The 25312-nt window shown below is 37.8% G+C and overlaps 2 protein-coding genes across 2 annotated transcripts; one reads left to right on the plus strand and one right to left on the minus strand.

Annotated features, from left to right (window-relative positions):
* Positions 1 to 2901: 2901 nt before the first annotated feature.
* On the plus strand, positions 2902 to 3261 carry LOC104098338 (VQ motif-containing protein 1). The gene has a single exon (XM_009605052.4). The coding sequence runs from the start codon at positions 2902 to 2904 to the stop codon at positions 3259 to 3261; it is 360 nt and encodes a 119-aa protein (XP_009603347.1).
* A 19040-nt stretch (positions 3262 to 22301) lies between these two features.
* LOC138895473 (uncharacterized) lies at positions 22302 to 22892 on the minus strand. Its single transcript, XM_070180162.1, has one exon. The coding sequence runs from the start codon at positions 22890 to 22892 to the stop codon at positions 22302 to 22304; it is 591 nt and encodes a 196-aa protein (XP_070036263.1).
* Positions 22893 to 25312: the final 2420 nt, after the last annotated feature.

Below are 25312 nucleotides of genomic sequence, written 5' to 3' on the forward strand. Positions count from 1 at the left end.
CACCAAAAAAAATTAGTTTGGAATGCATGTGATTCTGACCGAAAAACAAAAGAGAAAGAAATAAAAAGTATGGATAATTAGAGAGCTCTTTAAACAATAATGCTATCAATTTGAATGAAAATCTAAAAAAAAAAAAAAGTGTTTCGGGGAATTTACTTTTAATATTATTTTAATTTTTATATATGGGCATTGGGTCAGGTTAGGTTGGTCATTTTTATTTTTATTTGTTTATTATTTATTAGACTGAAAATAAAAACTAAAAACATATTATCATAAGATAGTATTTTTCGCTTACTATAATTTTTGTGTGAGTTAGTGAAAGCTTTATGTTTTTTGTGTGAGAAAATATAATTATATAATTTTAGTAAAAAAATATCATAGTTATATGACTATTTATGAAATTTACCCCACAACAGAGTATCACTGGGAACACATCTTTAAACAACAATAAGAACTATGATTTCTCTCGTTCCTTGTTTGGTCTTGAAAACTATCTAGAGTAGTTAGGTAAAATTAGAGAAGCTAAAGATCATGAAGTGTTGAGTCCCATATCAGTTGTGGATTTTCTAGTTGGTCTCATAATATAGTCTTGGCCAATCTCAAGAGCTAGCTTTCGAAGTTGAGTTAGGCGGAAAGTCTTTTTTTTTAATTATGGTATGAAAGATTTTCCCATTATAATTTACCGAATGTTGGGCCCTCATCTTATATTATTCAAGCTCTAGATGTCTAGTCTTATGCGTGTGAGGGAGTATTGAGTCACATATCTATTGTGAATGTAGTAATTGATCTCTTAATATAATCTTGAGTCAACTTTATCTAGTAAACTAGCATTTGGGATTGAGTAATCCTAAAATCCATTTTCTTATCGTGAAGCACCATAAAAAGACATGACGAGAGCCAGGAGGCATTGTAGGATAAATAGTTGACTAGCGTTGACTCCTTCTGTCAAAGACTTATGATTAGACAACATATATATTATGTTAAAGACAAAAAACAAGTTGCCATTGGCAGCACAACTTGGTACTATAACAATTTAAGAACCCCACTATCCTCGCTGTTTATGTTTATAGCTATTAATTCTAACTTCTAGGCTAGTTTTGACCAATATTATGGTAACTGGTGAGATTTGAAAAGGAAGACTTTTTCAGGGTAAGTGGGTAAATTTTAGGGCGAGTGATGTTTAGATCTCTAATTTTGAATTTGAACGTTTTAATTTGAATGATATGCTAATGACTATTTGCCTTCTATCATTTGACATAAATCCTTTAAAATCGGGGTTGCATTTGAAAAGGTTCCTAGTACGAAATGTGTAGCACTAGAAATCCTGCACGTTTACGTTGTTTGTTTTACTGCACGGTCAAGCAACAAAGCTCTTTAATATAAAGTGTAGTACTAACAGATTTATTTAATCAGATTCCGACACTGAATTATAAGTGTTGTAATAGTTAATGCTATTCATTTGTTGTAATGTTGCTGGAAATAAGTTTCATACTACATGGTATGCTTATGCCGAATCAATTTTAAGGAACATAAACTCTTTAGTGTAACCTAAACAAACTTACTCTGTTGTATGAACATGCTAATACTGAGACCTTCTTCTACACTCTAGTACTGACGAAATTAAACATACATTTTTCAACTTTAAGCTACTTCATAGATTACAATTATGCTCAATTAGGATTTCTCATCTCTTAATTAGGTTCAAGGATAATTAAGTGTATACGGTCGAAATAGATTTCAGCTCTCCTACGCTCAATCGAGTTCGAATGATAAGCGACTGGAGTGAGATTTTGGGATGAGTTCCGAAGAACAGTAAAAACAAGCTTCGAGTTCCAAGGCTGATCGAGGAGTCGGCTCGATACCATTATCGAGCCATGACCAAATCGACCCTCAAGGCAACATGAGGGTGGTCGGAAACGCACTACACCCACCAGGTCGAGTTCAAACCAAAGCCGAGGGCTCGGCCTAATAACGAGTTCGAGCCAGTATCGAGCTCGCAGACAAGAGCCGTTGCAACCGCACTAAGGGAGAGAATCTTGGCAGGAATCGAGGAAGAGACAATTCATCATGGGTTCTCCACTTTATGCTTTGCTTTATTTTAAATAAAGTAGGATCCCTCTACTATAAAATGGGGAATCCTTGTAAGCAGGGCAGACTCTCACACATTGTAACAAAAAAGATTATTTCTCATATTGAAAGATATCCTCTTGTGCTTGTTTTAACTTTATCTTATTCGTTCTTCTTGCTCAACTATTCTCATTCTCATTGTCAAGAACATAGGTATTCTCATTTTCAAATACGGTTTGTATCAAATTATATCACATATCTTTAGAACCATATTTAAATTTAACTCTATCCGTTTTTCGGGTAAATATTAGGATATATATTTATGACAAATCCCACCTAGCTACTGTATGCATGAGAACGCGCGAATTTTTTCCCCCTATTTTTGTCTATAACTGGTAGCCAAATATCAATCGATGCAATTTCGTGGGTCGTGCAAGAATAGTACATTTTCTTCCAATGCGTGCTTTGACAGTTTTTTTGTTTTTAAATATCATCTGCTTTGGAAATTGACTTAACACCTCCAGTCCTTCTAGACAGCACACAACGGTCAACTCTTTCTTAACGACGCCATTTCTAAACTATCAAAGTGTCAACGTTAACAAAAACTAAAAAAATGAAACTTCAATTATTTGCCGTATATACTTCCAAATCCTACACCCTCTATAAATACGTACCCACATATTATCTTCAGTAATCAAATAAACAGCCCCTCCGATTCTTCCTTAAAGCCATTTATCAACATTTTCCATTTAACATAAAAAAAGCAGAAGCTATTGGCTGTGTTCGTTGCTAGCAATAAGAAGAAGAAGAAGAAGGCTTAGAAATTAATTAAAAATGTCAAAAGCAGCAAAGAATATGAGAGTTCCAGTGAAGATAATTGTAATCAATACACAATATATAGAAACGGATGCCAGCAGCTTCAAATCAGTAGTTCAGAGGCTAACCGGCAAGAATTCCACTGTAGAGCTGGAGGCAACAGCCGCTCCACAGCCACCGGCAGCCGCTTCCTACGGCGGCCACACTAGTTGGAATTATCAAAATGGTGAAACATTATTAATGGCAGAGACTGAGTCCATTGCGTGTAAACCAAGTCCGATTTTAGGGTTCAACGATTTTGACAAGTTATTTAAAGAGTTGCCTCCTGTGGACGACCTTCTTCGCCTTTGTGCAGATGAATTTCGTTCTAATTTTTAGCCCACGCGTGACTTATTCCTACATGCTACTGCGTCTTTATTCTAATTTGTTACGTTGTACTAAATCATTTCTACTACCATTATTTAATTCATTCATTCTTTATTATCCTTCTCTAGTTCTGCTGAGCCCCCCCAAATTTTTACGCTCTGGTTAACGATTTTGGGAAGATAGGTGTGTTATTACAAAGAGAGATGAATTCAGGATATAAAATTTGCGGTTTAAACCTCTAGTTTAGGGGTGGCAAGTGGGTCGGGCCAGAACATAAATGGGCCTAACAGGCCGGTCCCGGTCCTTAAATAAACGGTCTCGGGCTAAACATACTTTTTGTAGGAACCAACTCGGAGCTGGGCCCACAAACTCATGGTCCCGGATTAAACGGGTCGGGACCGTATTCCCAACGGGCCCAACGGCTAAGCAGCAATTATTTTTTTTAAATTAAATAGAAATTAGAGACAAAAAGATGTTAAAAAAAATATCTAAGGCAATGCCTTGTAAATTTATTATAGAATTAATTTTTTAATTCAAATTTAAAGACAAAAATATTGTAAAAAGATATTCAAAGCAATGTCTGGTAATTTTATTCAGCCTAACTAGGACTAGGTACACTTTTCCTTTCGGCCAGAACTTTCAGACGTTGATATCTGACGTTATGTTTAGGGTGTGTTTTTTATGTGTCTAGCCAAAGATCTCGTCCCCGACCGTGATTCAGTATATTTAAAAGCTAACTCCATACCACAAGTTTTACACTTAGCCTTATTTTTTGGAATTAGTTGAGTAAAAAAGGCCAAAAATGAGATGTTTCCTGCCGTTTGGTATGTTCTCTAGAAAAAGTAGGGGCAGTAACGGAAATATCAGATGGGTCATCATTTGGATTAGCATGGTTATCACTAGTTGGATCAGCATCAGGAGCAGGACTAGTGGGTATATCATCGTCCGATTGAGTTTCATCAAGATCAATTTTTTCATCATCATTTTCATCAATAGTATTAAAATTATTAGAATAGAGAGCATTCATTAATTTATGGTCTAAATGTTCGTCGGGTGCAATATTATGGTAAAATTCAGTGTCACTAAATTATAATAAACAATCATCAGTATCAAGAATAGCAGGTGTAGGACGGGTATGGGGTTTGGTTCGGGGAGCCAGGGGCAGGGGAGGAGGAACATCAGTACCACTTGATTCGCCAGTCTTGAATTTTTCCTTATTCTTATTTTTACCAAAAATATTTCTTAAGTAAGACATCTTAATTAATCAAGTAATAGCAAATAAATAAAACAAATAAAACTATAATATTAAGACTTAAGAGTTAGAACGAATTTACAGAATTGACGAACAACTTGTTGAAAATTGATTATCGTTGAAGACTTGAAGATTTCAATTCACTAACTTCATAATTCTTTCACAAATTATAACAACCTCAATATTTTTTTGGAATAAAGTAAGTAATAGTAGCAACCTCACAATTTTTTCACTATTTTTTTGATAAAGTAAATAATTATAGCAAGTATAGAAGAAAATTAGAGAGAGATTTTGATAGATTGATATTGATTTTTATAAGCAAATTAAAGAATGAGGGGGTATTTATAGTAGAAAATAGGGAAAATGTGTAATAATAAAAAGTTTGAGGTTAAAACTAAGTTGGGGGTTTAAATGGCTATTTTTTAAACCCCCAACCGCTCTTTTTTTCCAAAAGCTAAACAACTCGTTTTTTTAAAAAAATATCCGTTGGGCCCGCCAAGGGACCGGTACGGTCCCGGTCTCTTGGCGGGCCAAACGGGCCCGGTCCTAATAGTTCATAGCTAAGAATCAGCCCACGAGGCCGGCATGAGCCCACCTCTAGCTGGTCTAACGGTCCCAGCCCGTTTAGTCCCGGGCCCGGCTTGCCACCCTTACTTTAGTTTTTACTATTATAATAATAGTAGTAATTATTTTAAAATTATAATAAGCTCAAAATTAATTTTGTTTTTTTAAAATACTAGTAACTTTCTTACATTTATATTATATTTCATATTGAAAATATTGGGATCGGTTGAACCCCTTGAATATATGTTACATTATCATTTTTTACTAATTTTATTATACACATTTCGTTTAATCATAGTAAGATTTTACGCTGCAAAAAAAAAAAAAATAGAAATTTCAATGTGTTAAATTTTTGAAAGAATAAACAAAAGAAAGAAGGAAAAACTACTTAATTAATACAGCATGCCATCTCACGTGGGCGCCTAGTTCTAGAAAAAAAAAGAGAAAAAATAACAAGATTGATATAAGATTTGAACTTACAACATCGCATAGGGAGTTGCATCCAATAAAGATCGCATCATATGATACTTAATTAGAGCTGGGTGCACATACATTTACTTAAGTATTTTTGAAAAAACCACTCCTATAACATTACGATACATGATTAGGGAAGAGACATGGGATCATGAGTTCACGTGTCCCATAGAACTCTCTACATGTGCCCATGCCGGTTAAGTGATATTTGCGTACTGTAGCCCTGACCTGGCCTCATTAATTATTACTACCTTATAACTATTTGATACACAAAGCTATCCATGTTGGAATCACGAAATTATATCTAAAATTTTCTGGTTCGTCTCAGACTCGCACTAGTTTTTTTTTTTTTTTGGTTAATTAACTTTCTTTTGTATTAATCACTAAAGAAGAGTTGTACAAATCCATAGTCAAGCTAACTTAACTAACTATCTCAAGGCTTAAAAGAGACAAACAAAGCATGCCTATTTACAGATAAAACTAATGAATCCACTATGTTCCTAGGTAAAATTGTTGTATGTAACTCTTAGCTCGGGTAGCTACTCTAACATTACAAATATATGTTATCTCCCGTACAAGAACATCACTGCCTCGATACCTTTTCTCAAATATACATGTGTTTATTTCGATCCATATTACATGTGAAATCTCAGCATATATCATTTTGAAGATGCTAGCTTTCTTGGACTTCTCTTTTCCTTGCTTGATGATCCATTGAAGGTGTTGATCCCAGCAAGTGGTAGACATATGTGATCTTTGAACCCAATTCATGACTTTATCCCACAGTTCTTTAGTGTATGGGCATTTAACAAATAGGTTTTCCTTTGATTCATCTTGATCTTGACACATAATACATTGAGGGGTAACAGTTAAACCCCACCTGGCTAGTCTATCTTTAGTTGGAAATCGTCCATGAAGCAACAACCACATAGTGAAGACTGCCTTTGGTCTAGCAGTATTTTGGAAGATTAGACATTTCCAACTAACTCTTGGTAAGTCTCCTAGAAGCTGTAGGTATACTTGTCTAATAATGCTCTTGTTGCTATCATTTATACTTTATGTCTGCAGTATAGTTGCTCTAGAACCAATTATTCTTCTCACCATCTAACCGGCTTGCTGTGGTATTGGCATCTATTGTAGATGTTGTTGTTTGATATAGTATATATTAATCCATCTTATCCATAGTTTCTCCTGTTTGTGTGCTAAGTCCCAGCAAGTTTTGGCAATTGCTGCTTTGTTCCACAAAGACAGGTTGATGAGGTTAAGTCCACTAGTTGACTTGGGAGTACATATCTTTTCCCATGCTACTAAGGACTTCTTGGTTATTGTGTTAGTTCCAGACCAGATGTAATTTCTACAGAGTACCTCTATCATTTTCAATACCTTAGCAGGTAAGATAAACAATTGAGCCAAGTATGCTTGAATGCCAAAGATTACAGATTGGACCAACTGCACACGACCATCATAAGAGAGCTTTTTAGCAGTCCGGGAAGAAATCTTAGCAGTGATCTTTTCAATCAAAGGTTGCCACTGTATGAGAGTTATTTTCTTTGTAGACAAAGGAATGCCTAGGTACTTGAAGGGTAAGGATCCATTTTCAAATCCCAGATGAGTCAATATTTGTTCCTTCACATCCTTCTTCACCCCACCAAAATAATCTGAACTTTTTCCTATATTAGCATGTAAGCATGATGCTTGAGAGAACTGAGAGAAACATTTATATAGTGTGGCCACTGAATATAGGTTACCCTTAGCAAATAACATGAGATCATCAGCAAAACTCATATGAGTAATGTCCAGCTTCCTACATCTGGGGGTGATATTGGAAGCTAGACTCCTTCTTAAGCTCATGTAGTGATCTACTCAAGTACTCCATTACTATCGCAAAAAGGAAAGGAGAGATAGTATCTCCTTGTCGAATACCCTTGTCATCATTGAAAGGTTTTGTGGTTTCTCCATTCATAAGGATAGTATAGTTGACAGTCTTAATGCATTCCATTATCCATCTGATAAACCTGTCAGGAAATCTAAGCTCCTCCATCACTTATTGTAAGAAGATCCATTCTACTGAGTCATAAGCTTTTTGGAGATAAATATTTATCATACATCTAGGAGATATCTGGGCTCTAGTGTAAGATTTTACTAGCTCATGAGCTAGGATGACATTGTCAGCAATTTTTTTACAAGGGATGAAGCCTGCTTGAGCTTCACAAATGATGTAAGGCATGACTTTCTGTAATCTGGAAGCCAAGATTTTAGAGATCATCTTGTATAAGATTGAACAGCAGGCTATTGGTCTATATTCTTTGACTGTGGTAGATTTAGTCACTTTAGGAACTAATGTAACATTGGTGCATTTTATGGCCTTATAGATCTTTCCAGTTGAGAAAAACTTTTTTATAGCATCTATGATTTTTGTGTTGATAATGTCCCATGCTTTTTATAGCATCTGGAGCTTTATCATCACCAATTGCTTTAAGGCTCTCAACAATCTCTTGAGTAGTTACTTCTGCACAGAGATCAACTCTTTGTTGATGAGATAGTGTAGGGCCATTCTTCATGTACATTCTATTGATGGCAGGTAAGGAAGTGGCAGCTGATCCCATTAGGCTTTTATAAAAATCAACAATCTCTCTTTCGATAGCATCAGGGTCAGTCAACTTGTCTCCAAGCAAAGTTGTAATTTCTGTGATTTGCTTCTTTTGAGTTCGATCCTTCATCACTGATGTGAAGTACTTAGAGTTTGAGTCTCCAAGTTGTATTCATTTTGCTCTAGCTTTCTGTTGCATGACACTCTTTTCAATTAAAGACCACTTCTCAAGGTTCAGTGGTATTTTTTTCTCCTTATCCAGTAAAGCATCAGTGCACCCTTGTGAGATTTTCCCTTGGATGTCCCTCAATTCTATTCTAGCCTTCTCAATTCTCTGAGTGATGCCCCTGAATTCCTTAGAGTTTAAGGCTTTCAAAGCAGGTTTCAGGTCTTTGAATCTTACCCAAACTAATTTCAAAGTACCCTGTGGACTATGTGAACTCCACATACTAGCAACTATTTGAGAAAAGTCCTCATGTTCTGCCCATATGTTAAAGAATCTGAAAGGCACTCTACCTTTCCATGTGGAGGATGTCAGGGTTAATAGTATAGGAGCATGATCTGAGATTTGAGGCAATCTATAGCTTGTTTCCACATGACCCCAGGACATCATCCATTCATAATTGCCAAATACTCAATCCAATCTACTGCTGACCATATTTGCTCCAGGCTACTTATTAGACCATGTATAGTAGTCACATTTCCAAGGTAGTTCGGTCAATGTAGTGTGTTGAAGGCAGGCATCAAAGTCTTGTATTTCTGAGTAGCTTTCTGGGTTACAAGATAGTCTATCATTAGGGTATAATACTGCATTAAAATCCCCAGCTATCATCCATGGTACTGCTATACTTATTGAGAGTTGTTGGAAGTTATCCTAGAGGGCTCTTTTTGTTCCAACCCACTGTGGCCATACACTACTGTGAGTAAGCAATCAATATCACTTCTTCTACTTTTTACTTGACAATGTATCATTTGAGCATCATCTTTAATACCATTAATAATCAAGTGATTGGTATCCCACAGTATCCAAATCATTCCATTCCTTGCATCCTTGTAGTTAGTCAGCATATTCCATTCAGGTGCAATAACTTTTGCAATCCTTTGAGCATTCCCTTCCTTCACTTTGGTTTCTATAAGTCCTACTAGTTTATTTTTATTTCCTCTAATATACTCTCTAACCTTCTTTTGTTTATACCTTTTATTTACACCCCTTATGTTCCAGAACAACTAATTCATCATAGTTGCATGGTATTTCCACCTCTATCTCCAGGTGGTATTTGCTCCTCATGCCTACTTGTTGACACAACTTCAAATCTATTCTTCACTGGGATGGGAGTCAAAACTGGGAAGTTGATGAAGTTAAGTTCAGGACTTTGCACTGCTTTGCCTCTGTCATCCTGCTTCTCCCTAGCAGCTCCAGGAATCATGTTGTGTTGAGCCTAGTTCCCTTAGGATCAGGTAGCTTTGTTGTTCCTCTTTGATCTGCAACTTCCACTTTATTAACCTTCTAGTTGTTGTTCATCAGATGGAGTTTGCTTTGCATCCTGAGGTCCAGTTGCAACATGTATAGGCCCCTTGGTTCTCCGTTCTTGTGTGATAACCTTGTTACCCCTTGTTCTCCTTGTCTGATTAGGCTGTTGCATTATAGGTTGTGCCTGGATAGTGCATTTGTGTCCCACAACCAAACATTTGTCACAATAAGCAAGTTTCCAGTCATAGGTTATAGTTTGCAGAAACTTCTTTCCATAAGGATCCATAACCACAATTTCAGTGGGCAATTCTTTTGTAACATTAACTTCAATAAGCATTCGAGTATAGGATACTCGAGTCTGTTTAGTAGTACATATAATCGGCTTAATGTATACATATTTTGATATATATCGCCTCACATTTTGCTCATGTTTCGATGATTTGAGATGTTTATTATGATTATTTATGCTAAATTTTGGTATTTCTATGTGTAGGGATCATTCGGATGCAATTTGGGACGAAGGGGCGCGAATTGGAGCGAAATCGAGATAAAAACGCAAAAAGTGAGATTTGAGGGCCACAACCAGCGTGGCGCAATTTATAGCAGCCAAAATATTTGAGCGCCAGGGCCAGCGCCCCATGTTGCCCTGGACGCTCAAGACGGGAAAATGTCCTTTTTTGACTAGGACTCGGTTATTTCGACCCCTAAACGCACCCAACTCATATAAAAGCCAACCTAAACCTATTTTTGAGGGGGAGGGACGTGATTTAGAGAGAAGAGGGAGGCGCAAAACACTCGGAAGCATGGATTTGATCAATTCTTCCATCCCTTTCCTAGTATTCATTGAGTTTATGTTTGAAAACATTATTTTTGATGATTGTATGAACATGAGTGGCTAAAAACCCTATTGTTCTAGGGTCATGGGTATACATGAATGTTGACGTTTGAAGTTTAATTTGACGAAGTTGATTTTACGATATTGGGTTGTTTATTTAATTCTATTTTTAATTATTTTGCTGAGTAGCTAACAGTGAAATACTATCTACGAATCTAGAGTTGAACTCGAAAGTGGGAACTCTAGATTGCATATAGAATTAAATAGAGCAAGTTCTTAAACTCGGGCATCGGGGAACGGATTTGCAATTAGGATAGACATATACCTAATTGCCTTGCTCGGTTGCAATACAGGAATTATAAATGCATTCTTGTTAATCTTAATTCCATAGACATATAAGTATTAAGTTAGCTTGAATAGGCGAGTAAGGACTCGACAGATTCTTATGAGTAATAACAACCCTGTCAATCAACAATCCAGATAAATCAATTAGTTATTTTAAGCTAAGAATGCAACATGATTGTTAGATAACCCATAACCCTGGAATATTATCTCCTATTGATTGTTATTCAAAACTATTTAAGTGTTGTGGTTGATTTCTAGTATTTCATTACTTGATAGTTTTTAGGTAGTAAATTAGAAAATTATCTATTTTGTAAGAAATTGCTTGAATCGATAAGCTATTTAAGTTTGAATTAGTCAAAAGTGAATCATAAGTCTTCGTGGGAATGATACTTTACTCACCACTCTATTACTTGACGACCACGTATACTTGCGTGAGTGTGTTTGGTCGCAACAAGTTTTTGGCGTCGTTGCCGGGGGATTTGGAAATTAGCTACTTGACTGAGTTAAGCTTTTATTAGTTATTTGTTCAAGTGTATAATTTTCAGTTTGCCTTGTTTGTGTTAACGCAGGATCTTCTCTTGAATGCGGAGGAGTAGAAGTGCAAACAACCTCCTTCATTTTGATACTGAAATTGAACGAACACTTCATAGAGTGAAGAAGGAGTTGAAACAAGAACTAGAATAGAGGGAGAGTTGGACATTGTAGTTCAACCACAGCCAATAGAGATGGCAGGTAATGAAGAGCGTGCGGTGATAGAAGCCGCAAGGCCCAATCTTGCGAATATGACTTGGGCTATTGTGAAGCCTGATATCACGGGGCATTTTGAACTCAAACAGTACATGGTACAACTGATTCAGTCCACGGGGCAATATGTGGGTCTATCTCATGAAGACCCGCAGAGGCACATTCAGAACTTCTTGAAAATTACGGACACTTACAATTATCCGAACGTTTCCAAGGACTATGTCAGGTTGACACTATTTCCCTTTTCACTGTTGGGAGAAGCTAAGGAATGGTTGCAAAAGGAGCCCGCGAACTCAATCCACACTTGGGATGATCTAGGGGAGCCCGCGAACTAAATCCACACTTGGGATGATCTAGCAAGGAAATTCTTAATCAAGTTTTTCCCCACTAAGAAGACAAAGTCGCTGAGGAGCCAAATTCTTGGGTTCCAACAACGAGATGGCGAGACACTTAGGCAAGCTTGGGAAAGATACAAGAATCTACTCAGAGACTGCCCGCATCATTGTCAGACTGATGAAGTATTGGGTCACACTTTTGTTGATGGGCTAGATGAGGCATCAAAGATGAATCTTGAATCAGCTTGTGGGGATAGTTGCATGGCGAGGCCGTATAGTGAAATACAACTCTTGCTAAATAACTTCACTACTAATGACCATAATTGGCAAGGAGATGGGGACTCACGAAGGGCAATTAAATAGAAGGCAGCCGGGTTGATTGAGCTTGATGACTTCTCAGCCATGAAAGCCGATATAGCAAAATTGGCAAATCAGATGAATAGAATAGCAATGCAACAAACACAACAGATGCAACATGTACAACAGATGTCTATTTGTTGCGAACTATGTGGTGACAGTCATATGAGTGATATGTGCCCCACGAATCCTGAATCTATATACTATGTGGGGCAACAAAGCAGAGGTCCAATGAATCAACATGCACAATATGGGAATACTTACAATCCAAATTGGAGGAATCATCCTAACTTCTCATGGGGAGGAAATCAATAGAATCAGAACCAGTATAGGCCCCCAAGGAAATTTCAATCAACCTCAGAAACCACCCCTACAAACAGAAGAGAGTACAAATGACTTGCTGAAGAAGTTGTTGCTTGATAATCAATAGCTCAGGACCGATTTCAGAAATCTTGAGAGGCAAATAGGACAGTTAGCAACAAATCAAAACACTAGACCTGCAGGCGCTCTTCCCAGTGATACAGAGAAGAACCCTCAAGTTAATGCAGTTACACTCTGAAATGGGAGGGAACTAGAAGAAGTGCCAAAGAAGAGAAAAGACAAACCTATACATGAGAGGGAGCTGATCCCTAAGGCAATACACGAGTCAAAGAAAATTGATGCAGGTTCAGACCCAGTGGAGGCTGCAAGGCCACCACCACCTTTCCCCCCAGAGATTGCAGAAAAAGAATGATGGTCGCATGTTCAACAAATTTCTCTCTATGTTGAGCCAGGTTCAATTGAATATTCCATTGGTGGATGTACTTCGTGAAATTCCAAAATATGCTAAGTACATAAAAGATATAGTGGCTCACAAGAGGAAATTGACTGAGTTCGAGACAGTTGCACTTACTGAGAAATGTACTTCAAGGGTCCAAAACAAGCTTCTTCAAAAGCTTAAGGGTCCTGGCAGCTTTACCATTCCTGTGCGAATTGGTAATATTGACGTGGGTCGTGCTCTTTGTGATTTAGGGGTGAGCATAAATCTAATGCCATTGTCCTTATTTAAGCAATTGGGTCTGGGAGCTCCAACACCAACCACTGTGATGTTGCAATTAGCTGATAGGTCCATAGCCTACCCTGAAGGAGTGATTGAAGATGTATTGCTGCAAATTGGGAAATTTATCCTCCCAGCTAACTTCATTATTCTAGATTTTGAGGCTGATAAACAAGTTCCAATCATATTGGGATGACCTCTCTTGGCTACTGGTGATGCAATAATTAAAGCGAGAGAGGGGAAAATGATTATGAGGGTGGACAACGAGGGAGCAGTTTTTAATGTCTACAAAGCGATCCAACTTTTCCGCCACTATGAGGAGCTCTCTATGATATCTGTTATGGAGGTAGATGAGAAACTTCTTGACACGAGTGTATATCTAGACGATTCTCTATAAAAAGCACTCATGTTGTTCGATAGCTTGGAGATTGATGATAAGGTTGAGGAGATGATGCATATCCTAGATATATCTTGTGCTTACATGCAAGGAATACACCCGTTTGAGCCCCTGAATAGGCTAAGTGGATCTCTTCCAAAGCCGTCAATTGAAGAAGCTCCAAAATTGGAGCTTAAACCCCTACCCCCTCACCTTCAATATGCTTATTTGGGTAGTTCTGACACTTTATCTGTTATTGTTTCTTCTGACTTGTCTAAATTGCAGGAAGAAAAGTTGTTGAGAGTGCTACGTGAGCACAAGCGAGCAATTGGGTGGACGATGTCTGACATCAAAGTCATTAGTCTAGCTTTCTGCATGCATAAAATCCTCATGGAGGATGGACACAAGCAAAGTGTAGAGCAACAACGCCGCCTAAATCCAATCATGAAAGAGGTGGTAAGAAAATAAGTGATTAAGTGGCTTGATGCAGGTATTGTATTCCCAATCTCTGATAGCAAATGGGTAAGTCCCGTTCAATGTGTGCCTAAGAAAGGGGGGATGACTGTAGTGGTTAATAAAAATAATGACTTAATTCCTACAAGAACTGTCACTGGGTGGAGAATTTGCATAGATTATAGAAAATTGAACAATGCCACCCGAAAAGACCATTTTCCCCTCCCTTTCATTGACCAAATGCTTGATAGGTTAGCTGGCCAGGAATACTACTATTTCCTAGATGGTTATTCGGAGTATAATCAGATGGCTGTAGCCCAGAGGACCAAGAGAAAACCACATTTACGTGTTCCTATGGCACGTATGCATTTAAGAGAATGCCCTTTGGTCTCTGTAATGCACCTGTGACTTTTCAAAGGTGTATGATGGCTATTTTTATTGACATGGTTGAAAGATTTGTGGAAGTGTTCATGGATGATTTTTCTGTGTTTGGGTGTTCTTTTGATAATTATTTAATGAATCTTGATAAAGTGCTTGCTAGGTGTGAAGAGACAAACTTGGTACTAAACTGGAAAAAGTGCCATTTCATGGTACGTGAAGGTATAGTCTTAGGGCACAAGGTATCAAAAAATGGTCTGTAGGTGGATAAAGCAAAGGTGGAGGCGATTGAAAAATTTTCCCCACCGACATCCATCAAAGGCATTCGCAGTTTCTTGGGCCATGCAGGTTTTTATCATCGATTCATTAAAGATTTTTCGAAAATTTCTTCTCCGTTATGCAGGCTTCTAGAGAAAGATGTCACCTTCAAGTTTGATGATGCATGTCTGAAAGCATTTGAGGAGCTGAAGGGAAGGTTGGTGACTGCACCAATTATCATCGCCCCAGATTGGGGACTGCCATATGAGTTTGATGTGCGATGCAAGTGACATAGCAATCAGAGCTGTTTTGGGCAAAGAAGAGATAAAATATTTCACTCCATTTATTATGCGAGCAAAACTATGAATCCAGCTCAGATGAATTATACAGTTACTGAAAAAGAGTTGCTTGCAGTGGTGTGGGCATTTGACAACTTTAGATCTTATCTAGAGGGAACCAAAGTTATCGTCTACACAGATCATTCAGCTATCAGATACTTGTTTGAAAAGAAAGATGCCAAGCCGAGGCTGATTCGTTGGGTCCTCCTCTTGCAAGAATTTGAATTAGAGATCCGAGATCGAAAAGGGACAGAAAATCAAGTGGCTGATCACTTGTCCAGATTAGAAAGTCGGAACCATGTAGCTGAAGGAGGGTCAATCAAAGAAACATTTCTAGATGAGCAGTAATTAGCAGTCACCTCAGGTGAAGCCCCATGGTATGCGGATTATGTGAATTTTATTGCAAGTGGGGTGACACCACTAGAATTAACACCTGATAATAGAAGAAGATTCTTACATGATGTGAGGCTCTACATGTGGGATGAGCCATTCTTATATAGGCAATGCGCAGATCAGTTGGTGCGAAGGTGTGTTCCTGAGAAAGAGATGAATGCTATATTGTATGGCTGTGATGCTTCGCCATATGGAGGTCATCACGGTGGGGATAGAACCGCCCCAAAAGTGCTACAATTAGGTTTCTATTGGCCAAAATTATTTAAGGATGCACATGCCTTTGTTAAAAAGTGTGACAGATACCAGAGAACCGGAACTATCACGAGGAAGCACGAAATGCCTTTGCAAAATATTATGGCAGTAGAGCTTTTTGATGTTTGGGGGATTGATTTCATGGGACCGTTCCCATATTCTAATGGTCACAGATACATCTTAGTAGCGGTCGACTATGTTTCTAAGTGGGTGGAGGCCATTGCTCTTCCTACTAATGACGCAAAGGTAGTGGTAAGCTTTGTAAAGAAGCACATCTTCACGCGCTTTGGGACTCCAAGAGTGTTAATAAGCGACGGAGGAACTCACTTTTGTAACAAATTGCTGAATAATGTTCTTGCAAAGTATGGAGTTAAGCACAAAGTTTCCACTGCCTATCATCCCCAAACGAGTGGTCAAGTAGAAGTTTCAAACAGAGAGGTAAAGCAGATTCTGGAAAAAACAGTAAGTGGAAATAGAAAAGACTGGGCAAGGAAGCTGGATGATGCATTATGGGCATATCGAGCTGCATACAATACTCCCATAGGTACTTCTCCGTACAGGTTGGTTTATGGGAAGGCATGCCACTTGCTCGTTGAGCTTGAACATAAAGCTTATTGGGCGATCAAAAAGCTAAATATGGATATGGACTCAGCTGGTGAGAATAGGTTACTGCAACTCAACGAGCTTGATAAGTTTCGATTGCACGCATATGAAAATGCCAAATTATATAAAGAAAAGACGAAGAGGTGGCATGACAAGCACATTCAACATTGAGAGTTTGAGCCGGGTCAAGAAGTTCTCTTGTTCAATTCAAGGTTGAAGTTATTCCCTAAAAAGCTTAAGTCTCGTTGGGCAGGTCCTTTTGTTGTGGTAAGTGTTAGGCCTCACGGAGCGATGGAACTGCGTGATACGAGCTCAAGTGGTACCTTCTTGGTAAATGGCCAGAGAATAAAATATTATTGGGGTGGTGACATTGCACGTCACAAGACCTCAGTGGACTTGGCAGATGCTTAAACATGTGTTGAGTCGTGACGCGATGTTAAATCAGGCGCTTGTTGGGAGGCAACCCAATTTTTACCGCTTTCGAAGCATAGTTTTTTTTTCTTTTATAGGCCATAATTTTTTCTTTGTAGGTTGAAATAGTGTGGAATATGTGTAATGTATATATTGAGTGCTCGGGTAGACAAGATTGTTAAAAAAAGGGGGGGGGGAAACAGCGAATTGAGCGCCCAGGCCAACGCCCCACGCTGCCTGGGGCGCACTTTGCAGTAGCTCTGAAGCTCCAACGCCAGCCCCAGCATGGGGCGCTGGGCTGGCGGTCCAGGTGAGTAATTTTTTTTTATTTTTGTTTTCTTTATTTAATTAAAAATACCCTACCCAATTACCTATATACACTTACAACCCAACCCATACCCAATTACCCAAACCCATTCCCCCACCTAAATTAAGATAGCTAAAACCTAAAAAAACCCCATTTTCTCCAAAAACACACGGTTTGCTCTTCTTTTTCCCCTTTCTCTCAAGTTCTCATATTCTTCAATATTCCTTGCTCAATTCCATCTCAAGACTCTAAGGTATGTTCTTCTTGTTATCTCTTTTCTTGTATTTTGGAAGTTCTTAGAGTATTTGTAGTCTTCTTTCTCCCCCAATCCTCAAAACCCCTAGGTCTCTTAAATATATTTTGATGTTATTGTGGGTGGAATGATTATACACAAAATTGGCACAGAATTTGGTTGTGCAGTTGTGTTTGAAGTAGTAAACTATAATTCCCTCTACTTCATATAAATTTGGGAGGCCCACCTTCTCCCACCATTGTTGAAATAGAAGAGCAAAAAATGATGCCCACAAGGTGTTTGTTAAAATACTTAAGAGAGTAAATTTGAACACCGGTAAAGTCTAAGTAGCCGAGTGTAGTTGTATATGAGTTTGGGCGAAGTGTGGGGTGTTGTGGGGTATTGTATCTTGTTGTAAACTTTTGTAAGTTGTAGTTAGTGTACTAAAATAGTGTAGTAATGTAGACTTTAGCTTTGTTATGCTTGCACCATAGTTAAGTTACGGCCATGTTAGACTAATTGAATTTTATGGCATAGGGAAGTCTAAGTACCTATAGCCTTGTAATGACACATTGGTGCACATTGAATCAATATTATGACTCGATTATACATAGCCTTAGGTTTTAAGTGTGGGGTTATCTTGCCTCTCACGATGACCTTAGGCAACATCTCTTGATTCATTCTCATCTTTGTGTTTATCATTTGTAGGTTGATATGGCTCATGACGATACCGCTAAAGGAAAAGGGGTGGGGAAGTCCTCCACTATTGCTCCCCCTCCAAAGAAACGCAAGCAAGGCGAGATCTCTTCCCGACAAGCCAAGGGAAAGCAACAGGCTAGCGGGTCTACGAAGCCACCACGGCCTCAAGTGGAACTTGTTCGGGATGACGCCATCAAATGGCATGATACTTTTGTTCCATATGGGAGATATGTGTCTGAAATGGGGATAAATGTGAAGGCTTTAGAACGGAACTTCCCAGATGTACTTGCTACATTGATTGAAAAGAAGATGGATAAGCTCCGCGAATGTCCGGGCCCAACAAATCTCAGCATGGTAAGAGAGTTATATGCCAACTGGAACGAGAAAAATGACGAGTCGTGGGTTAGAGGCAAGGAAATTCCAATGGATAGGGAAGCCTTGTGTCATTTTTTGGGAGTTGATAGTCCTAACCCACGAAGGCTTTGAAAGTTCGTCAAAAGTCCAAACTACCAAGCAATATGTCACACACTTTGTGGCGTTGATTCTAATGCAAAATGGATGCGAACTAAGGGAAATATTCACCTTGAAATGCTCCGATTCGACTTCAACAAAACAGCCAAGGTTTGGCAAAACTTTGTACAAGCTAGATCAATGCCCGTTGAACATAATAGTGAGTGCACTCGAGCTCGAGTGTGCGTGATCTACTTTTTGATGACCAGGCTATGTGGGTGAGCTCATGCTTGGGGAGATGACCCGCACCCGTTTTGGAGGAAGGATAAAAAGGTTTTTTTTGGCAATATCCTGACATAATACATGCTCTCTCGAGGGGTACCAGAGTACCGTGGCTATGATGAGGTAGTGGAGGCACCCGCAACATTGTTAGACATCACATCCATGCTAGAGTCCACATCCAAGCTCACCCAAGCTGCTAGGAATGAGAGGGACGGAAATTTCAACAGGTATCTTTACAAATCCCTCAATGTTATTATGAGCAGGCTTGGGGTGTCAGATGAGGAGCGCACGTAATTGCGAAGTGATCTCTCCAGTTCTTCCAAGGAGATGTTGGGCATAGCACTAGGCAGTCCCGTTAATCCATCTGAGGATGAAAACATTGACAAGGAATCTGATAATGAGGATGCGAATGATGATGAAGTTATGGGAACAATGGCTTTGATACCCGTAGGAGATGATGATGAGCCCATTGCCGCAGCTGGTTGGCATCCTGATAAGGCAGACTCCGACTAACAGGGAGTTCTTTCTTTCCACCTTCCTTTATTTTCGAATTTATTAAGCATCGGGACTATGCATTGTTTAAGTGTGGGGTGGAGGGTGAATTGTATACAATTTTTAGTGTTATATTTTTCTTTTTTTGTTTTCTTTTATCACCTTTTAGCTTAGTTTAAGACTAACACAGTCTAATTAGCTAGAGTACATAAAAAAAATTAACAAAAACTTGGACTTTTCCTGACGATGGATCTGTTGGACAATTTTCTTGAGGGAAAGTCCGATTAAAAATACCAAAAAGATTTTCTTTTGTTTTATTTTTGATAGTTAGGTAGTATCCCTTGGTTTTTCTTTGGACGCTGGATCTTTTCCAAGGGTGTATCTCGAACCGGGTGTTTTGTTTTATTTTTTTTAGGAGTAGGATAAGGGGGAAAACTGAGATTGCTCTGAGATACCTGTTGACATGTTTGGTGTTGGCAAGTTAAGTTAGAGCATGCGCTATGTCTTCCTGCATATATGATTTGAATTGTAATGCCTAAGTAGATTAAGTAGCCTACTCTTTGATGCTTTTTTCTCAGTTGATTGACTTGTATGCCACTAGTGCATTGTTGCTTAAAAATCCTCAACTTGATATGCTTGCTTGACTTGAGAGTCACACAGAACCGTCTTGAGTGAGTCAAGTGCCATGTGTGTGTAAGGATTGTTGATATTCTGTGCTATCCTGTGTAGTCTAGAACTTGCCCCGTATGTTAATCAACGCGAAATCATTAAGTTGTGCTAGTCTAGGAGATGACATAGGCGTTTCTTGCTTGACCATAAAGGTGCTTGTCACTGACAAATAAAATTTTCCCATTGCTAGCCCCCTTTGAGCCTATAGACCGTTTCCTTGGCAACCACATTACAAGCCGTACTCCTAGTTGTTCTTAATTTGAGATTGTTGAACCTTTACTTCCTAAGGCACTTAGTCGCTAAAAGAAGTAAGGTGAGAGATTAGTAAGTGACTTTCGAGTGGAACCATGGAAGAGCCCTTAAGGTGCACTAAAATTGTGAATAAAGGTCACTAGCTTATGAACTTCAATGTATGGAGTGTGTAAAAAAAAAAAAAAAAAAAAAAAAGGAAAAATTTTGCAAGAAAGAGCAAACAAAAGTTCAACTAATGTAGAAAGACACACCTCCTTATCCTTCTCACTCGTGCTAGTGAAACCATAGAGGTGCTTGATGGAAAAGAGTGTTATGTTAGTTATGGTGTATGACAAGTGAATGGGTTGAGAAGATATTGCGCTTGAATTATGAGTGTAGTGTATTAAAGTGCTTAGGAGGGTTAGTAACTATTCCTAAATGTATCCTACCCATCCTTTAGTCTACATTACAACCTTAAAGTCCTAATTGATCCTAGATTTAGCTAGCTTAGATTAGTAGAGATATACACTACGGGCAAGCTTATGGTACAACCACGGGATGCACATGAATTCTTTGTAAGAGTGAGTGAATGTTTTTCAATTGTGTGATGTCCTTAATTTATGTTCAATGACATATTTAAATTTGGGGACTACTTTGATATTCACTCTTTTGCTTGTGGTGATGGCACTTGATCTCATGACGGATTGGTGAAATTGTACACTTTCTTGTGTTGGGTGAGTGCCTGAGTTGAGGATGCTTAGTGGTAACGAGTCGTCTCTTGAGGTAAGATGGTTGTGGAGAGGTTGCTTGAGTTGATTGAGTTGGTTGAAAAACATTGAGTATACTTGGGCTATTTAAAAACGGGAAGAATGTGAAATTTATGTGTTCATGCTTAATTGCCGACATCGATCATAATCAAAAGGTAGGGTGTTTGATTGAATTAATTGTGAAATCCTCTTTCATAGTGCTAAGTACATTTTGGGGGTGTTAATATAGTTCCATTGCTCGAGGACGAGCAAGAGTCTAAGTGTGTGGTGTTGATAATCGGCTTAATGTATGCATATTTTGATATATATCGCCTCACATTTTGCTCATGTCTCGACGATTTGAGATGTTTAATATGATTATTTATGCTAAATTTTGGTATTTCTATGTGTAGGGATCATTCGGATGCAATTTGGGACGAAAGGGCACGAATTGGAGCGAAATCGGGACAAAAACGCAAAAAGTAAGATTTGAGGGCCACAGCCAGCGTGGGGCGCTGGCTGTGGCGCAATTTATAGCAGCCAAAATATTTGAGCGCCAGGGCCAGCGCCCCACGCTGCCCTGGATGCTCAAGATGGGCAATTGTCCCTTTTCGACTAGGACTTAGTTATTTCGACCCCTAGACGCCCCCAACTCATATAAAAGCCAACCTAAACCTATTTTTGAGGGGGAGGGACGTGATTTAGAGAGAAGAGGGAGGCGCAAAACACTCGGAAGCAAGGATTTGATCAATTCTTCCATCCCTTTCATAGTATTCATTGAGTTTATGTTTGAAAACATTATTTTTGATGATTGTATGAACATGAGTGGCTAAAAATCCTATTGTTCTAGGGTCATGGGTATACATGAATGTTGACGTTTGAAGTTTAATTTGACGAAGTTGATTTTACGATATTGGGTTGTTTATTTAATTCTATTTTTAATTATTTTGCTGAGTAGCTAACAGTGAAATATTATCTACGAATCTTAGAGTTGAACTCGAAAGTGGGAACTCTTAGATTGCACATCGGGGAACGAATTCGCAATTAGGATAGACATATACCTAATTGCCTTGCTCGGTTGCAATACATGAATTGTAAATGCATTCTTGTTAATCTTAATTCCATAGATATATAGGTATTAAATTAGCTTGAATAGGCGAGTAAGGACTCGACAGATTCTTATGAGCAATATCAACCCTGTCAATCAACAATCCAGATAAATCAATTAGTTATTTTAAGCTAAGAATGTAACATGATTGTTAGATAACCCGTGACCCTGGAATATTATCTCCTATTGATTGTTATTCAAAACTATTTAAGTGTTGTGGTTGATTTTTAGTATTTCATTACTTGATAGTTTTTAGGTAGTAAATTAGAAAATTATCTATTTTGTAAGAAATCGCTTGAATCGATAAGCTATTTAAGTTTGAATTAGTCAAAAGTGAATCATAAGTCTTCGTGGGAACGATACTTTACTCACTACTCTATTACTTGACGACCACGTATACTTGCGTGAGTGTGTTTGGTCGCAACAGTACACTCATCAGCAAAGACAAGAGTCCCAATTACACTAGCAATTCTGCTTAAAGAGCCAACTCCCCAACACGACATAGGTAACTTAGGAAATTTTACCCACAGTGGCATAACAGTAGGGAATTCCTTTGTGAAATTAAAATTTGGAGTCCATGATTTTAGAATGATGGGCTTATTAGCAATTGAGCAAGGGCCAGCATATAATATCTCTCGAGCATCTGCTGCAGTTTGAAATTTAATGATATAATAGCCTTCATCATGATAGAACAATTCAGGTTCAGTGACATGTGACCAATGCGACTTGATGCATCGCTTCATTGCATTATACCCCGGTCCATCACCTATGATATATGCTATCAATGCGCATCTCCATTTGTTCTCATCCTCTTCTACTTCTAATTTATCTAACTGAACCATAGGTTGGCCATCAATAATTTGTGGCGGAATATAGGATAGTGACGTACCATTGGTGGCAAATCTATTCTTCTGAAATAGAGTTGTCCATAGAGCTTTAGGTTTAGTAGTCTCATTTGCCATCGTCACCTCTTCCACTGTGGATTTCTCCGAGGTACCTCGTACACTTGATTTTGAGCTTGATTTATTAGATATACTGTTCCATTGCTTGGTACTGGTGGAGAAGTTGCTAATTGACCAATTGTCACTGGGGTGTTCAGATCTAACCTCTTAGAGTGTTTGTCGATGAAGATCCAATTTTACATGCAATGCCTCCGTTTTTTGCTGGATCTGCAATTAGGACTGACAGTGGTGTAGTTATTTCTTGTGTTGATTTCTCAATCGGTGGTTGATTACGAGTTACCACCGAGCTTACAAAGGTAGCTAATGGTTGCAGCTTAGGTCGATCACGTCCTCTACCTTTCCCTTTCGCCATGGCTGACACAAGCGGTGTACGTTAATTAACGTGCGCCGAGAGCATGAGGAAGGAGAGAGTTATTAATTAGTAGTTTTATGGGACCATTATGAAAGATTTGACTCGCACTGGTATTTGTAGGTGTTAATATTAATCTTTTTGTGAAGTAATATATTTGACTAGATACTTGTATGTTTTGATGAGTTTTTAAGGGTGATAATAAGCCGAGTTTCCATATGTTGGCTTTGACCAAATATAAGCTTCTTGTAATAATATACATACAAGTAATACTTTTGTGCAATGACTTAGACCAATTAGACGCATCTATTTTTTCTCTAACAAGCAAACCGATATTTTTATGATTTAGGACAATAATGTTCGAAAGATATTACGTGCACACTAATAAGGTCTAAATCTAGCTAGTAGATGGTAAAAGATGTAGTAGCCATTTATATATGGCAGCAACAATTAATCTTTTTATCCCTCGTTACGCTCCACATACTCATTTTGAAGAGTAAGGATTCAACTTATTCTAAGACATTTCACGCAAATTACTTGTATAGGTTTTAAAAGTCTTACCCAAGTATTATTTTTATAAATAATTTTTGTATCGTGTTTTTTGTTTTTATAAATGATCTCCTATGATCACTTATAATTTAAATATAAGTAAATGGCCTTATAAAAATTTCTTATATTTTATTTACAAACCTCCTTTGCCATTTTTTTCTTAAAAAAGTTGAATAACTAAAATAACACTTGTAACGGATTACAAAACCAAACCTCACTCTTGCTCCACTATCTTTCAAATTTGATTAGCGTTGTCTGGTACGATAATAAAAGAGAATACACATGAAACTACATTTTTAACAGAGAAATAAAGGTTTTTCAAGATAAATAGTTATGGACGATATGCACAGATAGCCAGTAATAACACATGTATTTACTTTTAAGTCACTGTTTTAAATATATTTAGTCTTTAGCCACTACTTTAATAAACTTTTATCCGTCCGGACGAAAATACCCTTTTGCTATATAGGATTTCGCTAATACATACGCTCCTTATTTACGATCAGCAGCAGCTCAAACTTACGTGCAAACTTACGTACAGAGAATTGTTGTGATCGTCCAAAATTGCAGAAGCTTCTCTTCCCATTTCAAACTTCCAGTCTAAGTTCAGAATTCAACTTTCTCGTCCAAAATTCACCATAAAATTACAGTAAGTTCTAAAGTTTCAGATATCTCTATATGCTTTTGTGTGTTTGTGTGAATTTTTATTTCGTTATTGAAGAATAAGATGCTAGGAATTTGTTTTTTTTTTATTTTCTGTATTGATAACGTTAAGGACATCGCGTCCTTAACTCTGTGATTGTTCTGTAAATATTGAGAACATAATGTTAAAGATTTGGTGTCCTTAACATGACTGTTATTCTAAAAAATATTAAGGACAAAGTGTTCTGTGTTTTGCAACTTGTATTAATAAAGTTAAGGATACGATGTCCTTAACTTCATGACTGTTGTTCTAAATATTAAGGACATAGTATCATGTATTTGCAAATTATATTAATAAAGTTAAGGACACAATGTCCTTAACTTCATGACTGTTGTTCTAAATATTAAGGACACCATGTCCTTAACATTTTCACTGCACACATCAAAGTAAATGATAACTTGTCCTTAACATTTACACTGTACACATCAAAGTTAAGGACAACTTGTCCTTAAAATTTTTACTGCACACATCAAAGTTAAGGACAACAACTTTTACAATGCACACATCAAAGTTAAGGACACGATGTCCTTAACTTTTACAATGCACGCATCCAAGTTAAGGATACCATGTCCTTAATATTTTGACTGCACACATCAAAGTTAAGGACATAATGTCCTGTTTTTGTAACTTGCACTGATAAAGTTTAGGACATGATGTCCTTAATTTCATGACTACTGTGTAAAAATTAAGGACATAGTGTCCTATTTTTGCAACTTGTACTAATAAAGTTTAGGACATGATGTCCTTAACTTTATGACTACTGTGTAAATATTAAGGACATAGTGTCATATATTTGTAACTTGTATTGATAAAGTTTAG

The sequence above is a fragment of the Nicotiana tomentosiformis genome, chromosome 7, assembly GCF_000390325.3.
Source record: "Nicotiana tomentosiformis chromosome 7, ASM39032v3, whole genome shotgun sequence".
NCBI classification, from domain to species: Eukaryota; Viridiplantae; Streptophyta; class Magnoliopsida; order Solanales; family Solanaceae; genus Nicotiana; species Nicotiana tomentosiformis.

What these genes read in the sequence shown, in the direction of transcription:
- LOC104098338 (XM_009605052.4), top strand. Translation starts at nt 2,902, where the DNA reads ATGTCAAAAGCAGCAAAGAATATGAGAGTTCCAGTGAAGATAATTGTA.
- LOC138895473 (XM_070180162.1), bottom strand. Translation starts at nt 22,892, where the DNA reads ATGGCAAATGAGACTACTAAACCTAAAGCTCTATGGACAACTCTATTT.